We start from the raw sequence: 20,509 nt of genomic DNA on the forward strand, positions 1-20,509 counted from the left end.
ACCGCATCCCGGAACTGACGGAGGAGGAGAGAGAGGAAGACGGCGGCCACCAGGGGCCGAAGCTCTGCCGTGACTCCTCACTCCCAGCTGTGTTGGTGAGACAGGATAAAGCTTCAGGCCTTCCTGCAAAGTATCAACAATTACGAACAACTACTTGTCAATATTCCCCTGGTATGAAGCCCTTTCTTACCTTTCCAATAGATTACCAAAGATTGTAGCGCTGCCAGCATGGCTGCAGTTTTCATCCAGCTGTTGGGCTTTCTTCTTCAAAAGCAAACAATTTCTAACTTTGTTTCTCCAGTGGAACACAAAAGAAAGTATCTTTTAAATCCAGTACTGTACTAGGTGCTACCGGGTGTGTATCCGTCACAATCTTACAGCAACGGGAAACCTGCGTGTTAATGGCTGCGACTGAAAATGACAAAGGCTGTAAAACGTCAACGTCTTCACCCCTGTGGCACCAACATTTATTCATCCCTATAGGTCCCTTAAAGCTAATATCAATTTAAATTTGTATTATTCCATTTCCCATCTTAACTATAAACAGAGGATTATCTGGGAGACTTTAAATAAACTGATCCCCTTCAATCCAATTACTTACTCTGTTCTTTTCCTTGTCTACCCAAAAGATGTGGGCATTTTCTTTTCCAGTGTTTCACTTTTCTACAGTAAGCACATTGATTGTATCTTGTATGCAAATGAAACTAATTGTGAAGTCCTCATCTGGTCTGCTCTGCCCACCTTTTACAGTTTCTTTTTACTGACACCAAACTGGCCAGTAAGCATATTAAACAGTTCCATACTTGCTAGCACCCTCCAGATTAAAATCTGTCCATTTTTTGAGTTACCTCACACAATTTCCATGCCTTTCTTCATACAACTTAAGGAAAATTTTATTTTTCTAGCCCAATTTAAATTTAATGCAGAATTTGTTCCATTCATATCCTCTCTGGGGAGATATAACTTAATGCTTCTGAGGCATTCTCTGCTGCTTTACCCCAGAATCGATTCCAACAGAGCCTGTGTAGCTCCCCAATTAGGATTCTAAGTCGTCATTACAGTTTTAACAGGACCATATATGCACACACCCCAGTCCTCCCAAGCTCCAACCCAAAACAGCCTCAGCTTCTAACTGTCCTTGTCCCCCACCAAGGGTTTTAATTTTGTCCGTCTTGGGAGGGTAGGGAGGGAGGCTGCCAGCAGTCGAAAGCAGCCCTGTTGCTCAGTAACTGCAAAGCGTATGCCAAAATCTACACCCCCGTACTACTCAATCCTCACATCAGTCTGTCCGCACAGACCCAGGAGAAGCTCCCTCACCGGGACTCTGTCCCCGCGTCCCAAGCCACAGATCCTGGCCGGTATCTTCGCTCCGGTACTGGCCAATACCGGCGCGGCTTCGGAGGCGAAAGAAGCAGCACATGCACAGGGCAGGACCAGCAGCGCGGACTGAGGGGTTTTAAGTCTCGGCGGCCGCCGTTAATCCCTTCTGCTCGTTTTCACCTATCATCGCCGCTCGCGGCAGATGAACAAGCGCCGGTGCCCAAGCGACCGCGCTACCAGGGGCTCCGCGGAGGAAACGGCGTGGCTGCGGGGCTTGGAGCGCCGATTAATAAAACCGGAGGGCCCCAGGCCGACGCCTCCAGTACCCTGCTCCGCGGGTGTCCGCGGTCAGTTCTCAAGCTCCGCCCGACACGGCTGGGCCCGCGGCGGCGGCGGCGCCCCCGGGCGGCCGCACGGGTAATTAAAACCCCCGCATCTACCCCGCACAGTGGCGCCGCCTGGCGGACACGCTGCGGCACTGCAGCGCCCTGGTACCAGCACTGGTGTTGGAGAAGGGGGATCTTTCCTTACCCCGTTGGCCTGGCCAGAGCTGTGGGGTGTGGTGGTGGAGGCTGGGAAAAAGGCTGTGGGACGCAGGCAAAATGGTGGGAAAAACATCAGTGGTGCTGGGGGCAGCATGGGGAAGTGTGGGGAGCAGTGCAAGATGGTGACAAGAGGGTCCGTAAGGACCACAGTGACACGTGGACACCTTCCCATCACCCCTTTATTGAAGCTGTGGTATGATTCAGCCCTTGTCCATCACTCCAGCCACTGTCTGGGACCCGCCTGCAGGTACCTGGAGCTCCTGTGGAGAGAGGGGAGAGGTCTGTAGCCTCAGTGGCTGTCCCCAGCTGGGGGCCTCCATCACCCAGGGATCTGCTGTCCCCTCCCAGCCCCACACACCTTCACACGATTCCAGTCTCCAGCACATCCTCGCTTTTGGAAGGCAAATTCTTGTTTAATGTCTCCATCTCTTGTGCCTTTCTCTTCCTGCGCTGCTTCCGACAGTGGCTGGAGAATAGGGTGATAATTAAACCCCCCTCAAAACAAAGCAGAATTCACCCTGCAGAGGCTCTAGATGGTCTCCAGCCCTGAAGTGATGATCCATGTACCTCCCAGCACCCTCAGAGGCCATGTCCCACCTAAGGAGGTCAGCCCAAATTCGACCTTCCCCAAGCTGGTGGAGGTGGGCAGGATTCACTCCTTCCCCTCCCCCTGCCCCTTCCCACCCCTCACCCTGTCTCCCCCTTTCCACGTACTGGCTGCAGATGCAGGCACAGACGATGAGGATGATGAGGGTGACGATGGCAGCAATCAAGGAAATGATCACGATCTGGCCCTGGTCACCTCGCAGGTAGAAGATGTCCACCCTCTCACAACGAGCCCCCGTGTAGCCTTGTTCACATCTGCCCCATGGCACAAGGAGTGTCCAAAAAACCACCATGGGCACCATGCCCCCCTTCCTCCTGGGAAGATGGGCACAGCATCCCCAGCCGTGTCCCCACCGGTGGTGGCTTACACACAAGCTGGTGCCTCCTCAGCCAGAAGGAAGCGGCATCTCCCCTTGACACAGTAGTGCTTGTACTCCTCCGGGCACCGGGAGAAGTGTCCCTGCCGCTTCAGCTGTGTCACATTCCCTGGAGGTGACAAGGACAAAGAAATCACCCCCCCCTCGAGGAGTTACAGTTCTGCCAGAGGCAGCAGAATCCCAGAGCTGGTAGGTCTCCATGGCAGGTCTAAGCTGAGCCCCCAGCATGTATGTCCTTGGCTGTGGAGTTCCAGCTGTGGCCACTTCCAGTTTGGTGGATGCCACGCGGCTATCCTAGACAAAACACCCTGCCTGACACCCACCCTGGTCCTCTCCCCTGCACCCAGCTCCCATCCAACCCCCTCAGGTCCCTGGAGCATCCTTACCTGTGCATCCCTCAGCTGTGCCACAGACGAGACCCTCTGTGCCATGGCCTGTGGTGACATTGGCATCGGCGCCCACACCGCTGAGAACTGCCAGGCCTGAAAGCACAGCAGAGGTGGCTCAGAGCCCAGCCACAATCCCAGCATCACCACCGCCACCGCCCCACCACCGCCAGTCTCCCAGCCCTCACTGCAGGGAGGGGACCAGTAAAGTGCTCCACAGCTGTGCCCAGGGCCTCCCTTCCCTGGCAGCATCAGCTTTTCCCCAGGCGGGAGGAGAAGGGAAAGCTGGAACCCATCCACCCCCTCCACTCACCAACGCGCCAGCACGGGAGCCTGGGAGGCAGTGGGGTGGGTTTTGAGGGGCACAGCTCTGCCTGAAGGCAGCCAGCAGCCCCTTTCCCTGGGGAGGACCAGGGAGGTCCTGCTTGCTGTGTTGTCCTTTAGGGATAACCAGAAAACGCACCGGGTGTAGAACAGGCAGCACTGCAGCTCAGCACCCACCAAAGCCCAGCTGCTTCCAGTGTGCAACTGCTAACTCTCCATTGCAACATTGCTCACTGCTGCACCAGGTTATGGGATGCCCAGTATGAGCCAAGCTGGAAACAGAGCGACCACACTCGCTGTAGCCATGGGATGAAGCCGGGAGCTGGCACAGCCCCGGGCGCGTCACAGCGGCGGTAACCGGATCGCTGGCATACCAGCACTGACTCAGCACGGCCCTGCTGCCAGCCCAGCCCTCCCCACTGCTTCACCCCACTGCGGTGGCACCCAGGGGAGCCGGGACAGGTCCTGCCTGATGGGGCAGGGCACTGGGTGGCTTCTGTGAAGGTGGGACACTGAGGTGAGGAGTGTTTCCCACTCCAGTGGGTGATTTTACAGCTCAGCTGTGCCAAGGCCTCCCTGAGAAGGAGGAATTTGTGCAGCTGAGCCCGGGCAGCATCATCCCCCGGTACCCGTTTTCCCAATCAGCCCTTTAGCACCCTGGCAGCAGCAGGAGGGCTGCCTGGCCAAGCCTTCAGGGTCCCCTCAGTTCCATGGCAGTGAGTGCCCAGCACACACGTCCCTCCTGGCTATATATAGGCACCACTGTGCTAGCGAAGTGCTTTGGGAAACAGAGCTGCAACGAGACCAGGGAGGAGCCTCCAGCAGGGCTTTCCCACCAGTGAGCATCCCCTCCCCTGCTGAAAGAGCCAGGCTGGGAGGAGGTGGAGCCCACCACAGAGTTTGGCCCAGCCAGTAGGGTGTGAGATGCTGGGGAGAGCCAGGGGATGAGCCATGGAGCAGCTGCCCACCAGGAACCAGCTGTGTGTGGCAGGGCACATGGCAGTGCAGGGCGGGAGTCTGACTTCACCCCAGTGACCAAGTTCACAGCTCAGCACGGAAAGCTCCCCACCAAGACGAGATCCCCACCCTTATTGCAACCAGATGCAGACCTTTGGCATCCTCTAGGATGGCAGCCCCTTGGCAAGGACCCTGGTGGCACTGCCAGGTCTGGGGGGTTGGTGCCTCCCCCGACACCAATCTCTCAGTGCCCAGGAGCCATGGGTGCAAACAACTTCATCTCTTTGATGCACGGAGAGCTCTGCTATCTGTGGCTGAGCCCTCCCTGAGCAGCCGGAGATAAGCCAGGACAGCATCCCAAACACAGGATTATTTTGCCATAACACCCTCCACGCTCCCCTGGGAAAGCCTGAATTGTAGGAGAGCAACCACCCAGGACATTTGCCTTGCTCTGATGGACACTTCAGTCCCAAACCAGGTCAGCCACCTTTGATTTCCTCCTGCCAGCACAGGTTGGGCAGGTTTTGCTGAGCGATGTCACCAGCCCTGCCAAAGGGCCAAGCCCAAACTGCTTCTGGTGCAGGCGACAGCTCCCCCGAAACCCCAGGGCTGGCACTCTGTACCCAGGAGAGTATCACCAAACCCAGACGGTGTTCAGCCCTGCCCAGGGTTACCTCCTGCCAGCCCTGAGCAGGTTTCTCACGCACATAGGGACTCTCTATGGGACATTCATGCACTTCCCAAACAGGTACCCCCACATTCCCCAGCCCTGGTGCTGCCAAGGATGGAAAAAATCAGAAGTTCAAGGCATCCACGAGCAGTGTCTCATCAACAGGTGGAAAAAACATCCTAGTTCCACTTCTGGGTCCACTCAACACCCCTTAGCCCCATGCTGGCCCCAAGGGATTCAGAGATTCCCAACCAAGATGGGGTGAGCACTGGGATGGGATGATGGTGAGTATCAGGATGGGAACTGGGGCCACAGATGTGGGTGCAGAGAAGCACTGGGGAGCACAGGGACAGGGCTGAGTAAATCCCAGGTGGGACAGGAGGGAAGGACTGGGATGAGATTGTTCAGGGGACACAGGGAAGTCACTGGGACAGGACTGGAGAAACACTGGAATGGGACTGGGGGAGCAGCGTGGTGGGTGGGGTGGGATGTGATTGAGGTGAGGGGGAGTGGGATAGGGAGAAGCAGCTGAATGGGACTGGGGGAGCAGCGGAATGGGGTAGGGTAGCACCAGGACAGGCACGGGGGAGCACCGAAACGGCAGCGGGAGGCAGGTGGAGAAGCACCAGCGTGGAACTGGGAAGCAGCCGAATCGGACAGGGTCAGCAGCAGGACCAGCCCGAGCTGGGACAGAGAGAAGACAGGGCCGGGACGGAGGGTGTCACCAGGCAGGAGCAGGGCACACCGGACCGGGACAGTGAAGAGAGGAGCACCTAGCCGGTGCCCGGTGCTTACCGGAGGCAAGGACCAGGCAGAGCAGCAGGGTACCGGGACCGCCACTCGGGACCGGGGCCGGGGCCGCCGCCGCCTCCATGCGCACTGCCGCCGCCGCCGCCTCCGCCTGCCCGGTGCCCGGCGGCTGCGGCGCGGCGGGGCGGGCCCCGGCGGGACAGGGGCGGCCGCTGCCAGCACCGCCGCCCTCCTCCTCGTCCTCGTCCTCCTCCTCCTCCAGCTGCCCGGCTCCTACGCCGGCGGGAGCATCCCTTGGGACCTCCAACGATCGAGACCCTCCCCACGCGTGTCCCCTCCCCCAGCCATGTCCACACCCCAAGCATGTCACTGTCCCCTCAGGTTTCCTCTTGCCCGGAGCAGCGAGTGCAGGAGGCATCAAGCAGCTGCCTCTCCCCAGCATCCATGGGGATTCAGGGAGCAAGAGGGGTCCCCCCCATCCCACCATCCCAGATTCCAAGGGGGACTCCGGGCGTTCCCCTCCCCACGAGGCTGGACGGCGTGGGGCTGGAGCCCAACTTCACCTCCCCAAAGCTCTTCACCTCCGGAGGGTGTGTTATGAGAAGGGAGATTTATTCACAGTGAGCCGCTAATAAAACCATCCCAAAGCCCTCGGCAGGCAGTGACGGCAGCTACAAATTATGTGGAAGGGGCTGTGCCTTGGCACAAGCCTTCTGCACCCTGGCCTTGGGGATAATGTTTTTGGGTTGGTTTTTTTGTTTGTTTGGTTTTGTTTGGGGTTTTGTGTGTGTGTGTGTGTGTGTGTGTGTCTTGGGAGCATGATTCTAGTCCCCTGAGCCATGTCCCAAGGAGAAGGAGAACCCCATGGAAGTGAAGGTGTCCCCCCAGGATACTGGCAAGTTCTGTCCTGCCATCTAGGGATCACAGGATCACAGGATGTTAGGGGTTGGAAGGGACCTCCGGATGCTCAGCTGGGGTGTGGTGCCATGAGTTGGTGGTGTCCGGCTCTCAAGAAGCGCAGGAGAGATTTGCCCAGCAAAGAGGAGGGCAGGCAGGGAGGGCTGGGGGCGCTGCTGCCTGCGCCGTGTCGTTACAGGCGTGAAATAAGAGGTGGGAAATGAAGGGCTGGAAAGAACGGGTGACCTCAAACGGCGAGCTGGCAGCTATTAATGCAAGTGCTGGCAGCCACCCAGCCATGCCATTTGGCTGCTGGCCAGGGGGTGAGTGATCTCCTGTAGCCCCAGCCAGCCAAAAATCCCAGCTGCAAGCTCCAGCATACCAGTTCCACCAGCCCCTCAGCTCGGGGCCACCCTGGCTTTTCAGCTAGTGGGGTGGGAGAACCCAGCCCCAACCTTCCCCCCTTCCCCACCCCTCCCCCCCCAAAGGCGACAGAGTGTATTGAACCATTGGAGAAACATTGCAAAGCTCTGGTGAGGGCAGTGGGGACTTGGGCAGGAGCAGGGGAACTGGCAGCTGGATGTGACACAGGGCCACCCAAGAGGAGCTGGCTTCATCCCCGTGGAGTGGACAAAGGCAGGGACAGGCAGCAAAAGTCCTTCTGCCCACCAAAAGAAAATGACCTCCCTTTGCCACCCCTCATACCTGGATAAAAATGGAGAGAAAAAGCACTTCAAGGAGATTTTAAAAGAGTTGCAGTCCCAAGACAGAGCCTTGAGACCAAGTAGAGGTGACCATACTGATGAGACCAGGCAGGTGTAGCCTTGCTGAGGTGACCATACTGGTGAGACCAAGTAGAGGTGACCATAGTGATGAGACCAGGCAGAGGTAGCTCTTCGGAGGTGACCATGCTGATGAGACCAGGTAGAGGTGGCTAAGCAGAGGTGGTGGTGATGCTGATGAGACCAGGCAGCTGTGATCATGGAGAGATGGCCAAACAGGGGAAACCAGCCAGAGGTGACCAGCAGATGGCAGCTGGAGCCCAAGGACGTTCCCGGCAGAGGTGTTGAAAGCCTCCCACAGCCCTTGGCATCCTGGAGCCCACCCAAGGTGCTGGTTTTGCACCCAGCTCCACGGTGAGGAGCAGCAGCCACGTCCATCCCTGCCCTCTCCTTGGCAACCTCCTGCTGCCTATGGACTCATACAGCACCTTCTTCAAAAGAAAGTCCAAAAAATAGGATGGGAACCCAGTGGGAAGGAAATTATCCCATGGTTCCCACAGCACCAAGCTTCTGCAGCAATAAGGACATGACTTTTCCTCCTCCCAAGTGGGGAGAAGGTTTCGAGGAGACCTGAGATGCTGATGCTGCCCAGTTCTATGTATGACAAGGCAGCCACCATCCAAGTCAGATGACTTGGATTTCGTGTCCTGCTGTTTTAGGCCTGGAGCCAGGATCCATCCCAAGAAAAGGCCACACAATGCGACAGAAGAGACTCCAGTTAAAGACAGCTCAGCCATGACCCAGCTTTTGGGGACTTCTCTGTGGCAAGCATGTGAAGCCTGGAGAAGATGAGTTCAGCCTGAAATCATTTCCAGAAGGAAAGAGGTGAAAAAATGCCACTTGTACCTCCTGCTGTGTCATAGGTGCCTTCTGGCTGGATCCCTTGGGCACTGGGAACTGGAGGAAGCAACCCCATCCAGCCATGTCAGGAGAAGCCAGCTGCTCCATGTTCCTCCAAGGGCAGAGAGACACCCTGGCAAGGTGCACACACAGCATTTCATAGAATCATGGCATGGTTTGGGTTGGAAGGGATCATTAAAGGTCATCTAGTTCTACCCCCCAGCAGGGACATCTTCAGCACGAGCAGGTTGCTCAGAGTCCCAGATAGCCTGACCTGGAATGGTTCCAGGGATGGGGCAGCTCCCACCTCTCTGGGCAGCCTGGGCCAGGGTCTCACCACCCTCAGTGTAAAAAATCTCTTCCTTCTCTCTAATCTGAATCTCCCTCCTTTAGTTTCAAACCATCACCCCATGTCCTGTCACAATAAGAACTCTTCAAAGGTCTGTCCCCAGATTTCTAACCAGCCCCTTTAAGTCCTGAAAGGCCACCAGAAAGTCTCCCTGAAGCCTTCCCTTCTCCACGCTGGAAAAAAAAAGAAAAATGTATCTTTAAAATCCCAAATTCTACTCAGTATGACCCCAAGGAGGGAGAGTGGACAAGCGACAGTGCCACTGGGCACCCTGAGAACCCACCCGATGCCACCAGCTGGGACAAGAGCTCCTTGTGCCTGGTCCTCACTGCGTATGTGCCGCTCTTGGGGCTGGTTCCTGGGCGCCCAAGGCAGAGTGCTGGATGCCACCAATCGGTCCCAGTATGGACTGCTCAGTGACCTGTGTCCAGTTCCTGATACCCACTGCTGATGCCCTGCAGCCGGTGCCCCGTCCGGTGCCCGGTACCGGCAGGTGCCGCTGTGCGCCGGGAGCTAGCAGGGGGCGGTGGCGGGGGCCGGACCGGGGCGGCGGCGGCGGGCGGGCAGCGGGGCCGGGCTGTCGGGCTGTCTGTCCGTCCCTCCCGCCGCGGCTGCCAGCCCCGCCGGCACCATGGGCTGCTGCTGCCGCCTCCTCCTCGCTCTCCTCCTCCTCCCGGCAGGTAAGTGCCCGCCGCCGCCGCACCGGACTCGGGGCACCGGGCTGGGGGGTACCGGAGACCTCCGCTGCAGGGCTGGGGAATTACCGGTTATCGGCGACCCCCGTTGCGGGGCTGGGAGCGATGTGATGGGGACAGGGAGGAAGGCAGCCCCCCCCCCCCCCACCTTGCCAAGGACAGCCCGGCTCCCGGATCCCAGATGCCCGAAGAAGGGCTTCTACTGGTTCCTACTGGTTCCCACTGATCCCACTCATCCCCCCGCCCTGCCCCTCACCAACAGGGCTGGATGAGAGGGCTTTCATCCTTCTTTTTCCTCACCCCTTGTCCCGCAGAGAGGTCCCCAGCAGGGTCTCTGAAGCCAGCAGGCAGGAGGACAACTTCAGGGGACAAGCAGCATCTCCCCCTCAAGCCTCGCAGCCCCCTTCCCAGCATCTTCGCTGCTTTGAAGGAGCTTTTATCGCTCATCCTGGCCATGACCAGAAAGGTTCCTGCACACCCAGCAGCTTTCCTCGACCAGCTAAAGGCATCTTCCCTCCATCTGCCCCCCTCCCTCAGCTATATCGAGCTCCCCCCTTGACAGAAACGCCAGAAGTGACATCACTGAAGCCAGGCAGGGCAGCCTGCTCAGTCAGTGCCCAGCTGGTGTGACAGGGAGCACTTTCAAATGACAGGTTTTCCCTTGCTCCGAGCTGGGCTTTGATAAACACCACCAGGAGCTGGCTGCTCAGGGCCATGACAAATGCTCTTGCATAACCGAGCGACAGAGACGTGGGCAAGGAGGGACACGGTGGGCAAAGCTGGTACTGAGTCGCTGGTACTGAGGGCATCAGGCTGGCTCAGGTTTGGAGCTCTCTGCAAAAGCCCCCCAACCCCCAGCCATCTCCCTAAACGGCAGCTGGGGAGGCTATGCCGGCATGGGGTCCATCACCCTGGACAACATCACCTTGTGGGAGATCTTCCCCTTTGAGGTGACCTCACTGCTGCAAGGGGAGGGAGGGAGGGAGGGATAAATCCTTCTCCTTGCAAAGGGGAGTTTGCCAATAAGCTCTTGGTTCTCTACTTTCCCAGCAAGTGCATTTGGGAGGGATGGGGATTCACAGATGGCATCAGGTTGGAAGGGACCCTCAAAGGTCATCTTGTCCAACCCCCTTGCAGTCAGCAGGAACACCTCCAACTAGAGAGCAGGCTTGCCTAGGGCCACACTGAGTCTGGTCTTGAATGTCTCCTGAGAGAGGGCATCAAACACATCCCTGGGCAACTGCATCCCTGGGATGAATCTATATTTTGCTCCACAAGGATGCCAGGAATGCAGTTCGCCTCCTTCACCATCTTCTGCCTGGCCACCCAATTGAAAGTGCCCAGCCTCTGCTGGGAGCCAGCCCACAGCCACTTGGGGGTTGGGAGGCGGGTTTTTCCCAGCACTCAGGTCAAACCCAAGGCTGTTCCCACGACCATCCCTCTCTGAAGCACCAAGGCCAGTGAGGCTTGGCAGAGGAGCAGGGAAAAATTTCCCTGGAGTACAGTCCTGTGCCTCTCGGACTGCTCCCAAACACCCCCAAAGCCCCAAATCTTACTGTCCCCATAAAAATAATACTTTAAAATACATATATCAAGCCATGAGAAAGCAAAAGGCATGACCTAAACATGCTCCAAGCTCATTCTTCAGGACTTAGTGGTAGCAAGGACGTCATTGGGCAGGAGGAAAATACAGCTGGGTTTTGCCTGGCCACATAATTAAATAAGAGCATCTTGCATGAGGAAGTTTTCATCCTGTTATTACTCCTTCTCTGGATGCAAATCCAAACCTGCTCTGCTTTCCTGACATGCCCAACCCCATACAAGTGGTTGGTGCACCCTCAAGCCCTCTTTATCCTTCAGCAATTCACCCTGCCAGCAGCTGAGATGTTTGAAAGGACGTGCAAGTGGCAGGTTTTTGCTTGAAAGGCTGTGGGTGCTTCTACAAGATGCTTCTGGGGAGGAGAAAAGCTGCTTTGGGAGGGGGTGGGGTATCAGAGCCTGGCACCATCAGCTGCTTTGAGCTGCCGTGGAGGAGATGAAGCTCTGAGTACTCCTGACTCCACTCCACCATATGTGAGCTGAAGGACAGGGGAGATGGGGATTTGTTCATCCCCTTAGCCAGTCCAGTGAGCAACAGCTTCAGCCTCTAGTACCAGAAGATGCTCAAAAAATCCTGTGCTGAACCCAGTCGCTTCCCCTCCTGGAGAAGGCTGGGATGGAAGTGATGCATCTCAAAAGCTGCTCCTGGAAGCAGCAATTAGCAGCTGGCCAGGAGAATTAGTTAGCTGCTGGGTTGTCACCTGGGCTGAGCTGCACACTACCTAGTCCTTGTGACCAGTTCCTTCCTCGCCTGGGGCAGGTCCAAGTCCTCCTCAGGCACCCATCTGCCCTAATGTCCAAAGTCGGCAGCAAGGGCCGTGGGTTGCCCAACAATCCCACCCTTCACAGCAGCTGCAGGACTGGGTGGCCCTTCATGTGAAGAGAACATCATGTTTCCCCTCCCCAGCACTGTGCTCCTTCATTATTCAACTCATGAAGCCCTTGGTCCTGAAGCCACGATGAAATTGGAGCAGAAAAGGTGAAGAGAGTTCTCAGAGGTTTTTCTCTTGAATGACAAAGCAACCTGTGGCTACTGGGCTGCAGCCAGAGGTGTCTGATCAAGATTGGTGGTGGAAAGCCTCCATGTTCCTGGAGAACCCCTGGCTGGCAGGGCCCTCTGTCCTCCTTGGGGTATGCTGGCAGGCTGTCACCTCCCTCCCCCAGGGCTGGGGCCTCTGGATGGTGTGGGACATGTGGAGACATCATGCTGCTTTCCATTGTGTAGCTGTTTCTCTTAGCTACAGAAAATCTCATGCTTTGGAGCAATTAGATCCAAACCACTTAATGACCATGCAGCAGAAGAAAACTAATCATGCAGGAAGCCAGCTCAGCTCACCACTAAATCAGAGCAACTACAGATTCATCTGACCTGGTGGCCTTGACTTCTTTCTGCAGCTTTGTCTTTTACCTTGGTGATGTTGATGCTTCTTGGCTGTCCCACTTGGGTTCTTCTTCCTCCTGCATCTGGTTTTATATCACCACCAACATGACCTGGTGTTGAGAGGTGATGCAGCAGGATCTGAGCAGGCACCAAGGAAGCAGCACATCACCCAGGGCTGCTCCTGCTAGTGTTATAGGTCACCAACACACACCTGCAATGCTGGAGATTTGCTAGAGACCTAGAGAGCCACCATGCTGACCCTGGTTTATTAATTGAAGCTCAACAGCAGCTGGAGAGGTCCAAGAGTTGCCATTTCATGGTGCAAACCCAGATGGGTGCTACCTCTGGCATAGCATGGAAAGTTTGCTGGGTCTGAGACAGAACTTAGATCCTGCAGAGCTGCTCCCAGACATTCCTATGACCCTTATTTCTTAGAAATAAGAAGGCAGAGCTCTGCAACAGTGGCCTAGAAGAACAGAAACACAAATTCAAGGTGTTTGCATCCTCCTGTTCCTTCTCCCAGATCAGTCCAGAGCTTAGTCAGACCCTTGTTGACTGCAGATGGGCCTCTCTAACAAGAGAGGAGGAAAATGATCACCACCAAAGACCAAATCACATGGTGACACAGGAGGTGAGGCAAGCCCCAGAGCTTGAAGGACAAGTTGAACCCAAAGCCAAACACAGCTTTGTTTAGTTTTAGCCACCACGAGGAGACCTTTTGCCATTTACAGCCAGATGGTAAGAGTCCTGCAGCTGAGGAGGAATTGCTGTTCCTTCAATGAAAGTAACACCTGAGCATGAGCAAGGGGGGAAGGCACCTGCAGAAACCCAGCACAAGGGATGGGAATCCCCAGCCACAGAAACCAAACCTGAGCCAGTGAGGTCACACAGAGGAAGCTCTTGGCCTGTGTTTAAAGAGGAATTGTTTTATTGCTCTGCCTCACTCAACCTGGTCAGAAACCACCACGTGCTGCAGGGCCACAGGGGTCAGGGCTGCTCTGTCATCATGACTTGGGGAGAAGCAGCAGAATGTAGGACCTGCAGAGGCTCAGGGAAGGTTGTGCACCACCAAACACGTCACCCAGAGTGAGCCACACCAGCTTATCTTAGACTTGAGGCTCCAGCTGCTCCTCTAAATGAAGCTAAAAGAGAACTCACCCTAGTGTAGATGTTTTCCCTCACCAGTACCACCACCTACAACCAATCATCCGTGGTGGTTTTCCCACCCCCTTAACAGTGCTACACAGAGAGGACACAGCTCCAGCCACCAGCTTCTATATCTGAGTCCCCAGCTGTGCTAACAGCCTCTGGTCACCCCAACATGCCTCACGAGGGACCCATGTGCCCCCTGGGCCAAGACCAAGAGCTCTATCAAGCTCAGGTGTGGTGGGTGTACAGTGGAGGACTTTTGGACCTGTGTTGTGAGTGGGTTGTCTCTAACTTGGTCTTCTTTTGTCTGTGGTGATGTTCTGATGTTTCTTCTGGTTGTTTCTTGTGTTGACCCTAAACATTCATGTCTCCTCTTGTCTTAAGCAGGGGATGAGGCTGTGCCATCAGCCTTCTTTGCCTGCTCTGGATAGGTCTGGTGGGTATCCAGTGAGGTTACTGTGGACTTTTGCTTCACTATGGTCTTGGTCCTATGCTTTTGGTGGTTCCTGTCCCAGAAGAAGCTGTTGAGATAGCCTGGAAAGTGGTGCCCAACCTCACAGCTCTTGGGCATCCCAGTGCTGTCGGTGCCAAAAAGACCTGTTAGGTGCAGTGGCTTCTTCTTCTGGTCTTATAAATCTTGATCAGAAAGGATGGGCAGATTCCTTGAGTGAGTGCAGGCAGGAGAAGCTGCTGGGAGGGAGAAGAAATCACATTAATACTGCAGAAACTCATTGTCTCTGGGACTTAGGCTGCCAGAGGAGCATCCCCCACTGCAGCTGGGGTCATGGGTGCCTTGGTTAATTCAGACTTTGAGCAGGCATGTGTTGTGTTGATGAGGTCATGTGGACCTTCTGGTAGTTACATCAGATGTGATGAGTCACGAAGAGAAGCTTGTTAAAAGCTCCATCTCTGCCTTATCAGTGGATGTTTGTTTGCTGTGGCATAGCTGCTCCATCTGATGTCATTCACTGGGGCTGGAGATGTTCTCTTGTCTTTTTTTTTTTTTTTTAAATGCTGCTTTTCAGCTGGCAGCACAATTTCAAAGCTTGCTGTGATTGCTTCTGGAGTGCCTGAGAGAGTCACTGCTGAAGAGGCTGCCAGCCCAGCTCAGGCAGCTGCTTCCCAAGCACAGCACAGGAAGCTTCCAGCTTCTGCAAGGCTGAGACCTCCACTTTTGTGTGGCTTACAGAAGCCAGGAGAGCAGGCAGAGAAGAGAGTGAGATAATCCAGCAGGTGGATGGTTCATTCCTTGGGCTGGCAGGTCAGTAGGGTCAATGGTCCCCAAGAACAAGATATTTGGGTCATAGGGATTTAGGTTTTCCTCCTCTTGGCTCTTTGCCATGCTCCTAGGGAAGGCAAAAGGACCTCTCAAAGCTCACGTGGGGCTGTGAAGTGTGACAGTGCTGCTTTCTGAGGCAGTTACCTTGTCCTGGCAGTCCCCTGAGCCAGATTCCAGCGGGGTGGTCAACTGCCTTAAGTGCATTAGATGAGCAAATGCCTCTGGGCTGAGCTATGCTTGGCATCCTTTGACAGGGAATGTCCTTCAGGCCCTTTGAAAACCTCTGCTTGAGGGGGTTTTAGCCTTTGAAGTCATCTGGCCCTAAAGAAGTTTCATAGTGGTGGTTTTGTCCCTTGCCTCCATGCTCTGCTCTGGCCCAGCTCACACCTGCAGCTCCCACAGACCAGGTGTTGGGGAAACAAGGGAACCCCCACCTTGGCTTTTCTGTTCCTTTTCAGGTGTGTTGGTAGAGGACTGGCTTTGCAGACAAGCTGGGTGCTCTTCAGGCTGCCCATGAGCTGGGTACAGTGCCATGAGAACATGAGGGTCCTTCAGCCAAGGGCTTCCTCAGCCAACTCCTTTCTGTCCCTTTTCCCTGCCCCAGCTGAGAAGCAGCCTGCATTGCCTTTGGGATCCCAGCTGGGCTTTTCTGGCAGTGCAAAGGCCCATGAGGGGTGATGTGGGTGAGAGCTGGACTCCAGGGCAGTTGCTGGGTCCCAGATAACCTGATGGAGGTGATGGCTTGGGGGAACAAGAGGGCTGGCAAAGGCAGAGGTTAGTGCAGCACGAGCAAACTGGAAGCCAAAACCTGGCTGGCAATGGCCATCAGGAGCAGGAGATGAGGGCAGGAAGGGCTGAGCTGAGCAGTGTGCTGCCTTCAGCCATGCTTGCTCTCCTGGGAGATGTCCCTGTGACTTGTGACCTGCTTGGCTGGGAGTGCTCAGCCAAAGTCCAGGCATTGTTCCTGCAGCCAGCTTTGGCTCACCCTCTGAATTTATACCCCTTGGATCTTATCAGAAACTCCCTGACTCATCCTGGCCAGCAGCACTGCCACTTTCTGAGGTCCCCATTGGTTTGCCTCTGAAGTTCAAGCAGATCCTGAGGGCTCAGGAGACATCAGAGTGCCTTGGTGACAGCAGGAATTTTGCAGGAGCCTGGGGTGCTTTGGAAGGCTGGGGAGGAGGGGGTGGGATGCCTGGGTGCTGTCCTGCTGCTGTGGTTGGGCTGGGAGCTGAGCCAGGTGGCTTGTTTGGTAACCAGACTCCAGCTTGTCATCCTTCTCCTCTTCCTTGTCCTAAGGTCTACCAGCCTTGTGCCTCAGCAGAACCAGAGCCTGAGGAAGGTGAAAGCTCAGAGGCATCTCCCAAGTGCCTGTCCCTGGGAGAAGAGCACCTATGGCTTCTATCCCAGCTCCCAGACCTTTCTGCTTGGGAAGCAGAGTCCATCACAGGAGTGTCTTGGTTAGACTTGATGGTCTCTTCCAACCACAACAGTTCTATGATTGCCAGGAAAAAAAACAAACCCAATGGGGTTAAGTATGCCAGGGACTTGTGCTCCCACCTGCCATGGGCTCTAACAGAAGCCATGCCCTAGAGCTGGCTTTAAATCCTTGGCCAAGGGTATGTTTGAGGTTTCTAGGCAGAAGATGCCTTCCTGAGAGGTGTGCTACACACCCAGTGCTGCAGAGAGCTGGAGGCCCTTGGCTGAGAGGTCCCTTCTGCTGTCCTCCTCCACAGGAGGTGTGCAGGTTGAGTGAAGCTGTATGAGCCTCCTGCAGCCTTCTGTTTGCACTGCTGGCTGCAAACACCCAAACCCATGGCTTAGTCCCTGCTCACTGGGGCTGCAGCCTGCCATCTCTGCTCTCCAAGTGTTTCCCTCTCTCCTGCAGCACGAGATGCTGACTGTGCCCTGGGATGCTCTCCTGGGTGCTTAGCAGTGAGGAACCCCACGTTGCACAGCCCCTGCTCCCAAACCTGAGTCCTTCCCACACACCACTGTTTCTTGGTGCAGCTCTGTGTGCAGTAGAAGTTGCATGGTGGGCCAGCAGCATCTCCATCCCATCTGCAACCCCTCTGGTGCAGGCTGGGTCCATGGGTGTCACCTACATGGATGGCTTTTCAGTTTGACTTGGTGGGGGGACACAGCAGATTTGGCTGTGGTGGTTGGCAGCATCTCCTTGGGGAGTAGCTTGCTGATGGGGAGGAGACCCTTCTGTGCCCACCAGCAATGCTCAGCCATGAATGATCTGCAAGCTCCTGCTCACAAAAGGAGAGTTGTCTGTGCTGCTGTTTTTCGCTTATACAAGATGCAAACTTCTGTCTCTAGACCCTGTTTGGCTTCAGGGTTCTCACAAAACTCAACCCTTCAGTGTCTTCTATCCTTCAAACTCCTAATTAGTTCATTTGGGCTTGTTGGCACCAGAGCAAATCCTCGGCTCTTCCCAGTGCTGGATTTGGGATGCTCTGGGAATGTAAACAAGAGAATACCCAGGAATGAAAACCCCTTCTGATGTCACCTGATGTTGGCACAATCTTCTTAGCTCGGCCATGCTGGTGGAGCTTCTAGTGCTGGTCCAGTGCTGAGTTTAGCCCTGTAGAGTAGAAAAGGGGTGGGTGTGGGGGTGTAAAAAAGCCCCAGGAGTCTGCTGGTGGGGACAGAGGAAAAAATGACTCATCTTGATGCTAAGGAATGGAGACAAATGAATGAATGCACAAGGAAATGGGGGGAGAGGAGAAAGAAGTGTTTTGTGCTGTCACTGCCAGCTGCAGGGTGGCTGCTGCTGGGGAGGAGCTCACTGCTCTGCTGGGAGGAGATGCTGGGAAGATGGAGGAGCTGCTTGGGGGATCTCAGTCTTAGGGGAAAATGGTGCTGACACATGCTGGGGCAACTGGTCTGGTTTAAAGCTCACCCCTAGCTATGCAGAGACTCCCCAGCTCTTTGGGTTTTAGGTGGCTCTCAGCATGTGCAAACTACAAGCTTCCTTCTAGCTTCATTCCCAATCCCTTCAGTGTTCACCCAAAGCCCAGGCTGCCCCAAGGATCTCCCTGTGGTTAATACTTCTTTGTCTCACTCCCAGGGCTGGGTGATGACTCCACAGCATCACCACTTGGCCCCACCAGCCCTCCCTTCTCCTCTGAGGGGATCCTAGAGGTGCCAGTCTTCAAGGATGCTGCTGTCTCCACACCAGTTCCTGGCCAGCCCTCGCTGCCCATGCCCACTGAGCCTGCTGAAGATGGGATGTCCTCTGGGCCAGTGAAGGGAGATGACCACAATGCCACCACCACAGCTGCACTGTCCCCCACTCCTGCCCCTGTGAGCTCCATCAGCACAGCAGACAGCCCATCTGTAGCCTCCAACCCCAACTTGGTGCCATCAACCTTGGAGACAAGCCCAGAGCTTTGGACAGCAAATACTGCCAGCCTGACAAGGGGCACAACACAGCTCGGGGCAGCTTCCAGCCTCCCAGGTGTACCTGCATCACCCTCCTCCTCCCTGCCCACCACTGACCTCTACTCATCCCCTGGGACATTCTTGTCCCCAACACCTGTCCTCCTGAACCCCAGCACCACCCAGACACCAGCACTGACCAAGGATGTCCCTCCTGTGGGGACAATGGCCATGGCTTCAAGCCTGGCCACGGAGCCAAAGTCCCCCCCAGTGACTGTGATGAGCCCCACTGCAGCTGAAGCCACAGCCAACAGCAAACCCACCCTGTCCACTGGAGTCATCATGGAAGAGGTCCCACGGGCCTTGAGCACAGGTGAGCACCACCACTCCCCCTGTGCATGCATAATGTCAACCTCAAGGTGCTTAGATAAGAGGGGCAGACACCCTCCTCCCCCCCAAACTGGAAAGGAAGAAATGGTCAACCCCTGAGAGCACCATTCAGCAAAAGCTGAGCTCTCCTTGAGGAGATGCCTATGGCACCTGCTCCACCAGTGGAGACAAGGAGCTGTAGATACCAAACCTCAGTTGCTTGGAGATGTGAATGAAAACCTCAGCCACAAGTGTGAATTGAAGCACTTCAGGATGAAAAGAGACAAGCACCTGGCCAGTGGGTGCAGCCTGGGTTAGGAAGATGTAGGGTTTGGTTCTCCCTCCTGGAGACCTCACTAAGCTGATATTAGCTCTCACTTGTCCTCTGCAAGCTCAAAGTGCTTCATAAGGTCAGGAAATGGAAGGTTCTGGAGCATCTTCTAGCCTTAGCTCACCACTAAACACTGCCTGGTGCTGGGAGGAGCATCAAGGTGTGAGCCCATGGCCAACAGGCAAAGCCCAGCTCTGTCTTGTCCCAAAGCCACCTGCCCTGTGAAATTAGAGGGGTGTCCAGTATCCTTCACAGGAGCTTTGGGAAGCAGTGAGGGAGAGTTCCCCTCCACCAGAGGTGACTAGCAAAGGTGTGTTGGGAGCAGCTGGGGTGTGGGGTGGGTGCTATGGGGCTGGGAGCTGAGCACTGCCCTTTCTGATGGACCCTCCCCAGGGAGCATCGTGGCCATTACCGTGACAGTCATCGTGGTGGTGGTGCTGGTTTTTGGAGCAGCAGCATACCTCAAGATCAGGTGAGGCTGTTTTGGGATCCTTGTGGGATGTTCGAGCCGTGGACCCCCACCCCGAGGTCAAAGCCCCTCTTAGGTATTCCTCAAGGGCAAAGCCCTGGGGAGATGCTGTCCCCAAGGCCAGCAGAGTGCTGGGCAGCTGGGCTGCATTTCCCACCACGTCTGTATGGACAAACCTGGTTGCTGCTTTTCTTCCCCACGTTTAGAGGAGCCTCCCTCAGCTGCTGGAGATGCTGCTCAGCACAGTCATAACCAGTAATTATCCCCAGGGCAAGCTGCTGCCACGGGGGCTCACCAGAGCTTAGACAATAAACAGCAGCACTGAAGCAGCTGGAATGAGGCTTTGCTGCCAGCTGAGACCAGCAAAGGTCTTTTTAATTCCCCAGGATGTCCTAGTCTGGTTCACTGGGGGCAAAATCCTCCCTGGGCTTATTTTGTGTCCTGGTACTGCCTTGTGGTAGTTTTAGGCTGTACCTTTAAAATTTTCCACAGATCTTGAACAGAGAGTGGTAGAATGTAAATAAATTGGGTGTAAAAAGGAAAAGAAGGATAATATTCGGGGGGGAAATTTCCAACCCACCACATTCCTGCTAAAATATCCCAAAGCTTGACTTAGTGAGGACTTGCATGCTTGGTTTTTTGTTGTTGTTTTTTTTTTTTTGGTCACCCTAGAGTAGAATACCTCACAAACCAGTCCCAACTGGTGACACTGCCTGGTTTGCTTTCCCCTGGCAGGCACTCCTCCTACGGCAGGCTTCTGGATGACCACGACTATGGCTCCTGGGGCAACTACAACAACCCTCTTTATGATGACTCCTAGCAGGGACAATGACAAAAAAAAAAAAATCATCAAATCCTTAATTTATAAGTGCTTCTGCAGCAGAGCATCCACTGGTGAGGAGATGGCCGGGCACTGAGCCACTGCTGAGGGCTGGATCATGGTGGGTCCAGCAGATGCCAGGCAACTGGAGGGTGGGTGGGAGTGTGGCACCCACAATAAACTTGAATTTTGGCCTTTGCGTAGGAAAGTGGTTCCCAGGACATGTT

General features: G+C 55.4%; 2 protein-coding genes across 2 annotated transcripts; one reads left to right on the forward strand and one right to left on the reverse strand.

The window, feature by feature from the left end:
- Window positions 1–2,045: 2,045 nt before the first annotated feature.
- On the reverse strand, window positions 2,046–6,059 carry BTC (betacellulin). The gene is made up of 6 exons (XM_054392399.1): window positions 5,981–6,059; window positions 3,235–3,330; window positions 2,840–2,957; window positions 2,580–2,726; window positions 2,224–2,331; window positions 2,046–2,125 (listed from the first exon to the last, which is right to left on the reverse strand). The coding sequence occupies exons 1-5, from the start codon at window positions 6,057–6,059 to the stop codon at window positions 2,226–2,228; spliced, it is 546 nt and encodes a 181-aa protein (XP_054248374.1). The 3' UTR covers window positions 2,046–2,125; window positions 2,224–2,225.
- A 3,339-nt stretch (window positions 6,060–9,398) lies between these two features.
- Window positions 9,399–20,282, forward strand: PARM1 (prostate androgen-regulated mucin-like protein 1). Its single transcript, XM_054392427.1, has 4 exons — window positions 9,399–9,483; window positions 17,983–18,666; window positions 19,387–19,465; window positions 20,198–20,282. The coding sequence occupies exons 1-4, from the start codon at window positions 9,435–9,437 to the stop codon at window positions 20,280–20,282; spliced, it is 897 nt and encodes a 298-aa protein (XP_054248402.1). The 5' UTR covers window positions 9,399–9,434.
- The last annotated feature ends 227 nt before the right edge of the window (window positions 20,283–20,509 follow it).

Source organism: Indicator indicator, chromosome 25, assembly GCF_027791375.1.
Source record: "Indicator indicator isolate 239-I01 chromosome 25, UM_Iind_1.1, whole genome shotgun sequence".
In the NCBI taxonomy this organism is placed as follows: domain Eukaryota; kingdom Metazoa; phylum Chordata; class Aves; order Piciformes; family Indicatoridae; genus Indicator; species Indicator indicator.

Bases quoted from the DNA above. Each gene is read 5' to 3' on its own strand.
- BTC (XM_054392399.1), bottom strand. From the start codon at position 6,059: ATGGAGGCGGCGGCGGCCCCGGCCCCGGTCCCGAGTGGCGGTCCCGGT. The intron at 3,331-5,980 runs GTAAGCACCGGG...CTGTGCTTTCAG, and splicing joins CTGCCTGGTCCTTGCCTCCG to GCCTGGCAGTTCTCAGCGGT. The intron at 2,332-2,579 runs GTACGTGGAAAG...CCTATTCTCCAG, and splicing joins TGTGCCTGCATCTGCAGCCA to CCACTGTCGGAAGCAGCGCA.
- PARM1 (XM_054392427.1), top strand. From the start codon at position 9,435: ATGGGCTGCTGCTGCCGCCTCCTCCTCGCTCTCCTCCTCCTCCCGGCA. The intron at 18,667-19,386 runs GTGAGCACCACC...GACCCTCCCCAG, and splicing joins CCCACGGGCCTTGAGCACAG to GGAGCATCGTGGCCATTACC. The intron at 19,466-20,197 runs GTGAGGCTGTTT...TTCCCCTGGCAG, and splicing joins GCAGCATACCTCAAGATCAG to GCACTCCTCCTACGGCAGGC.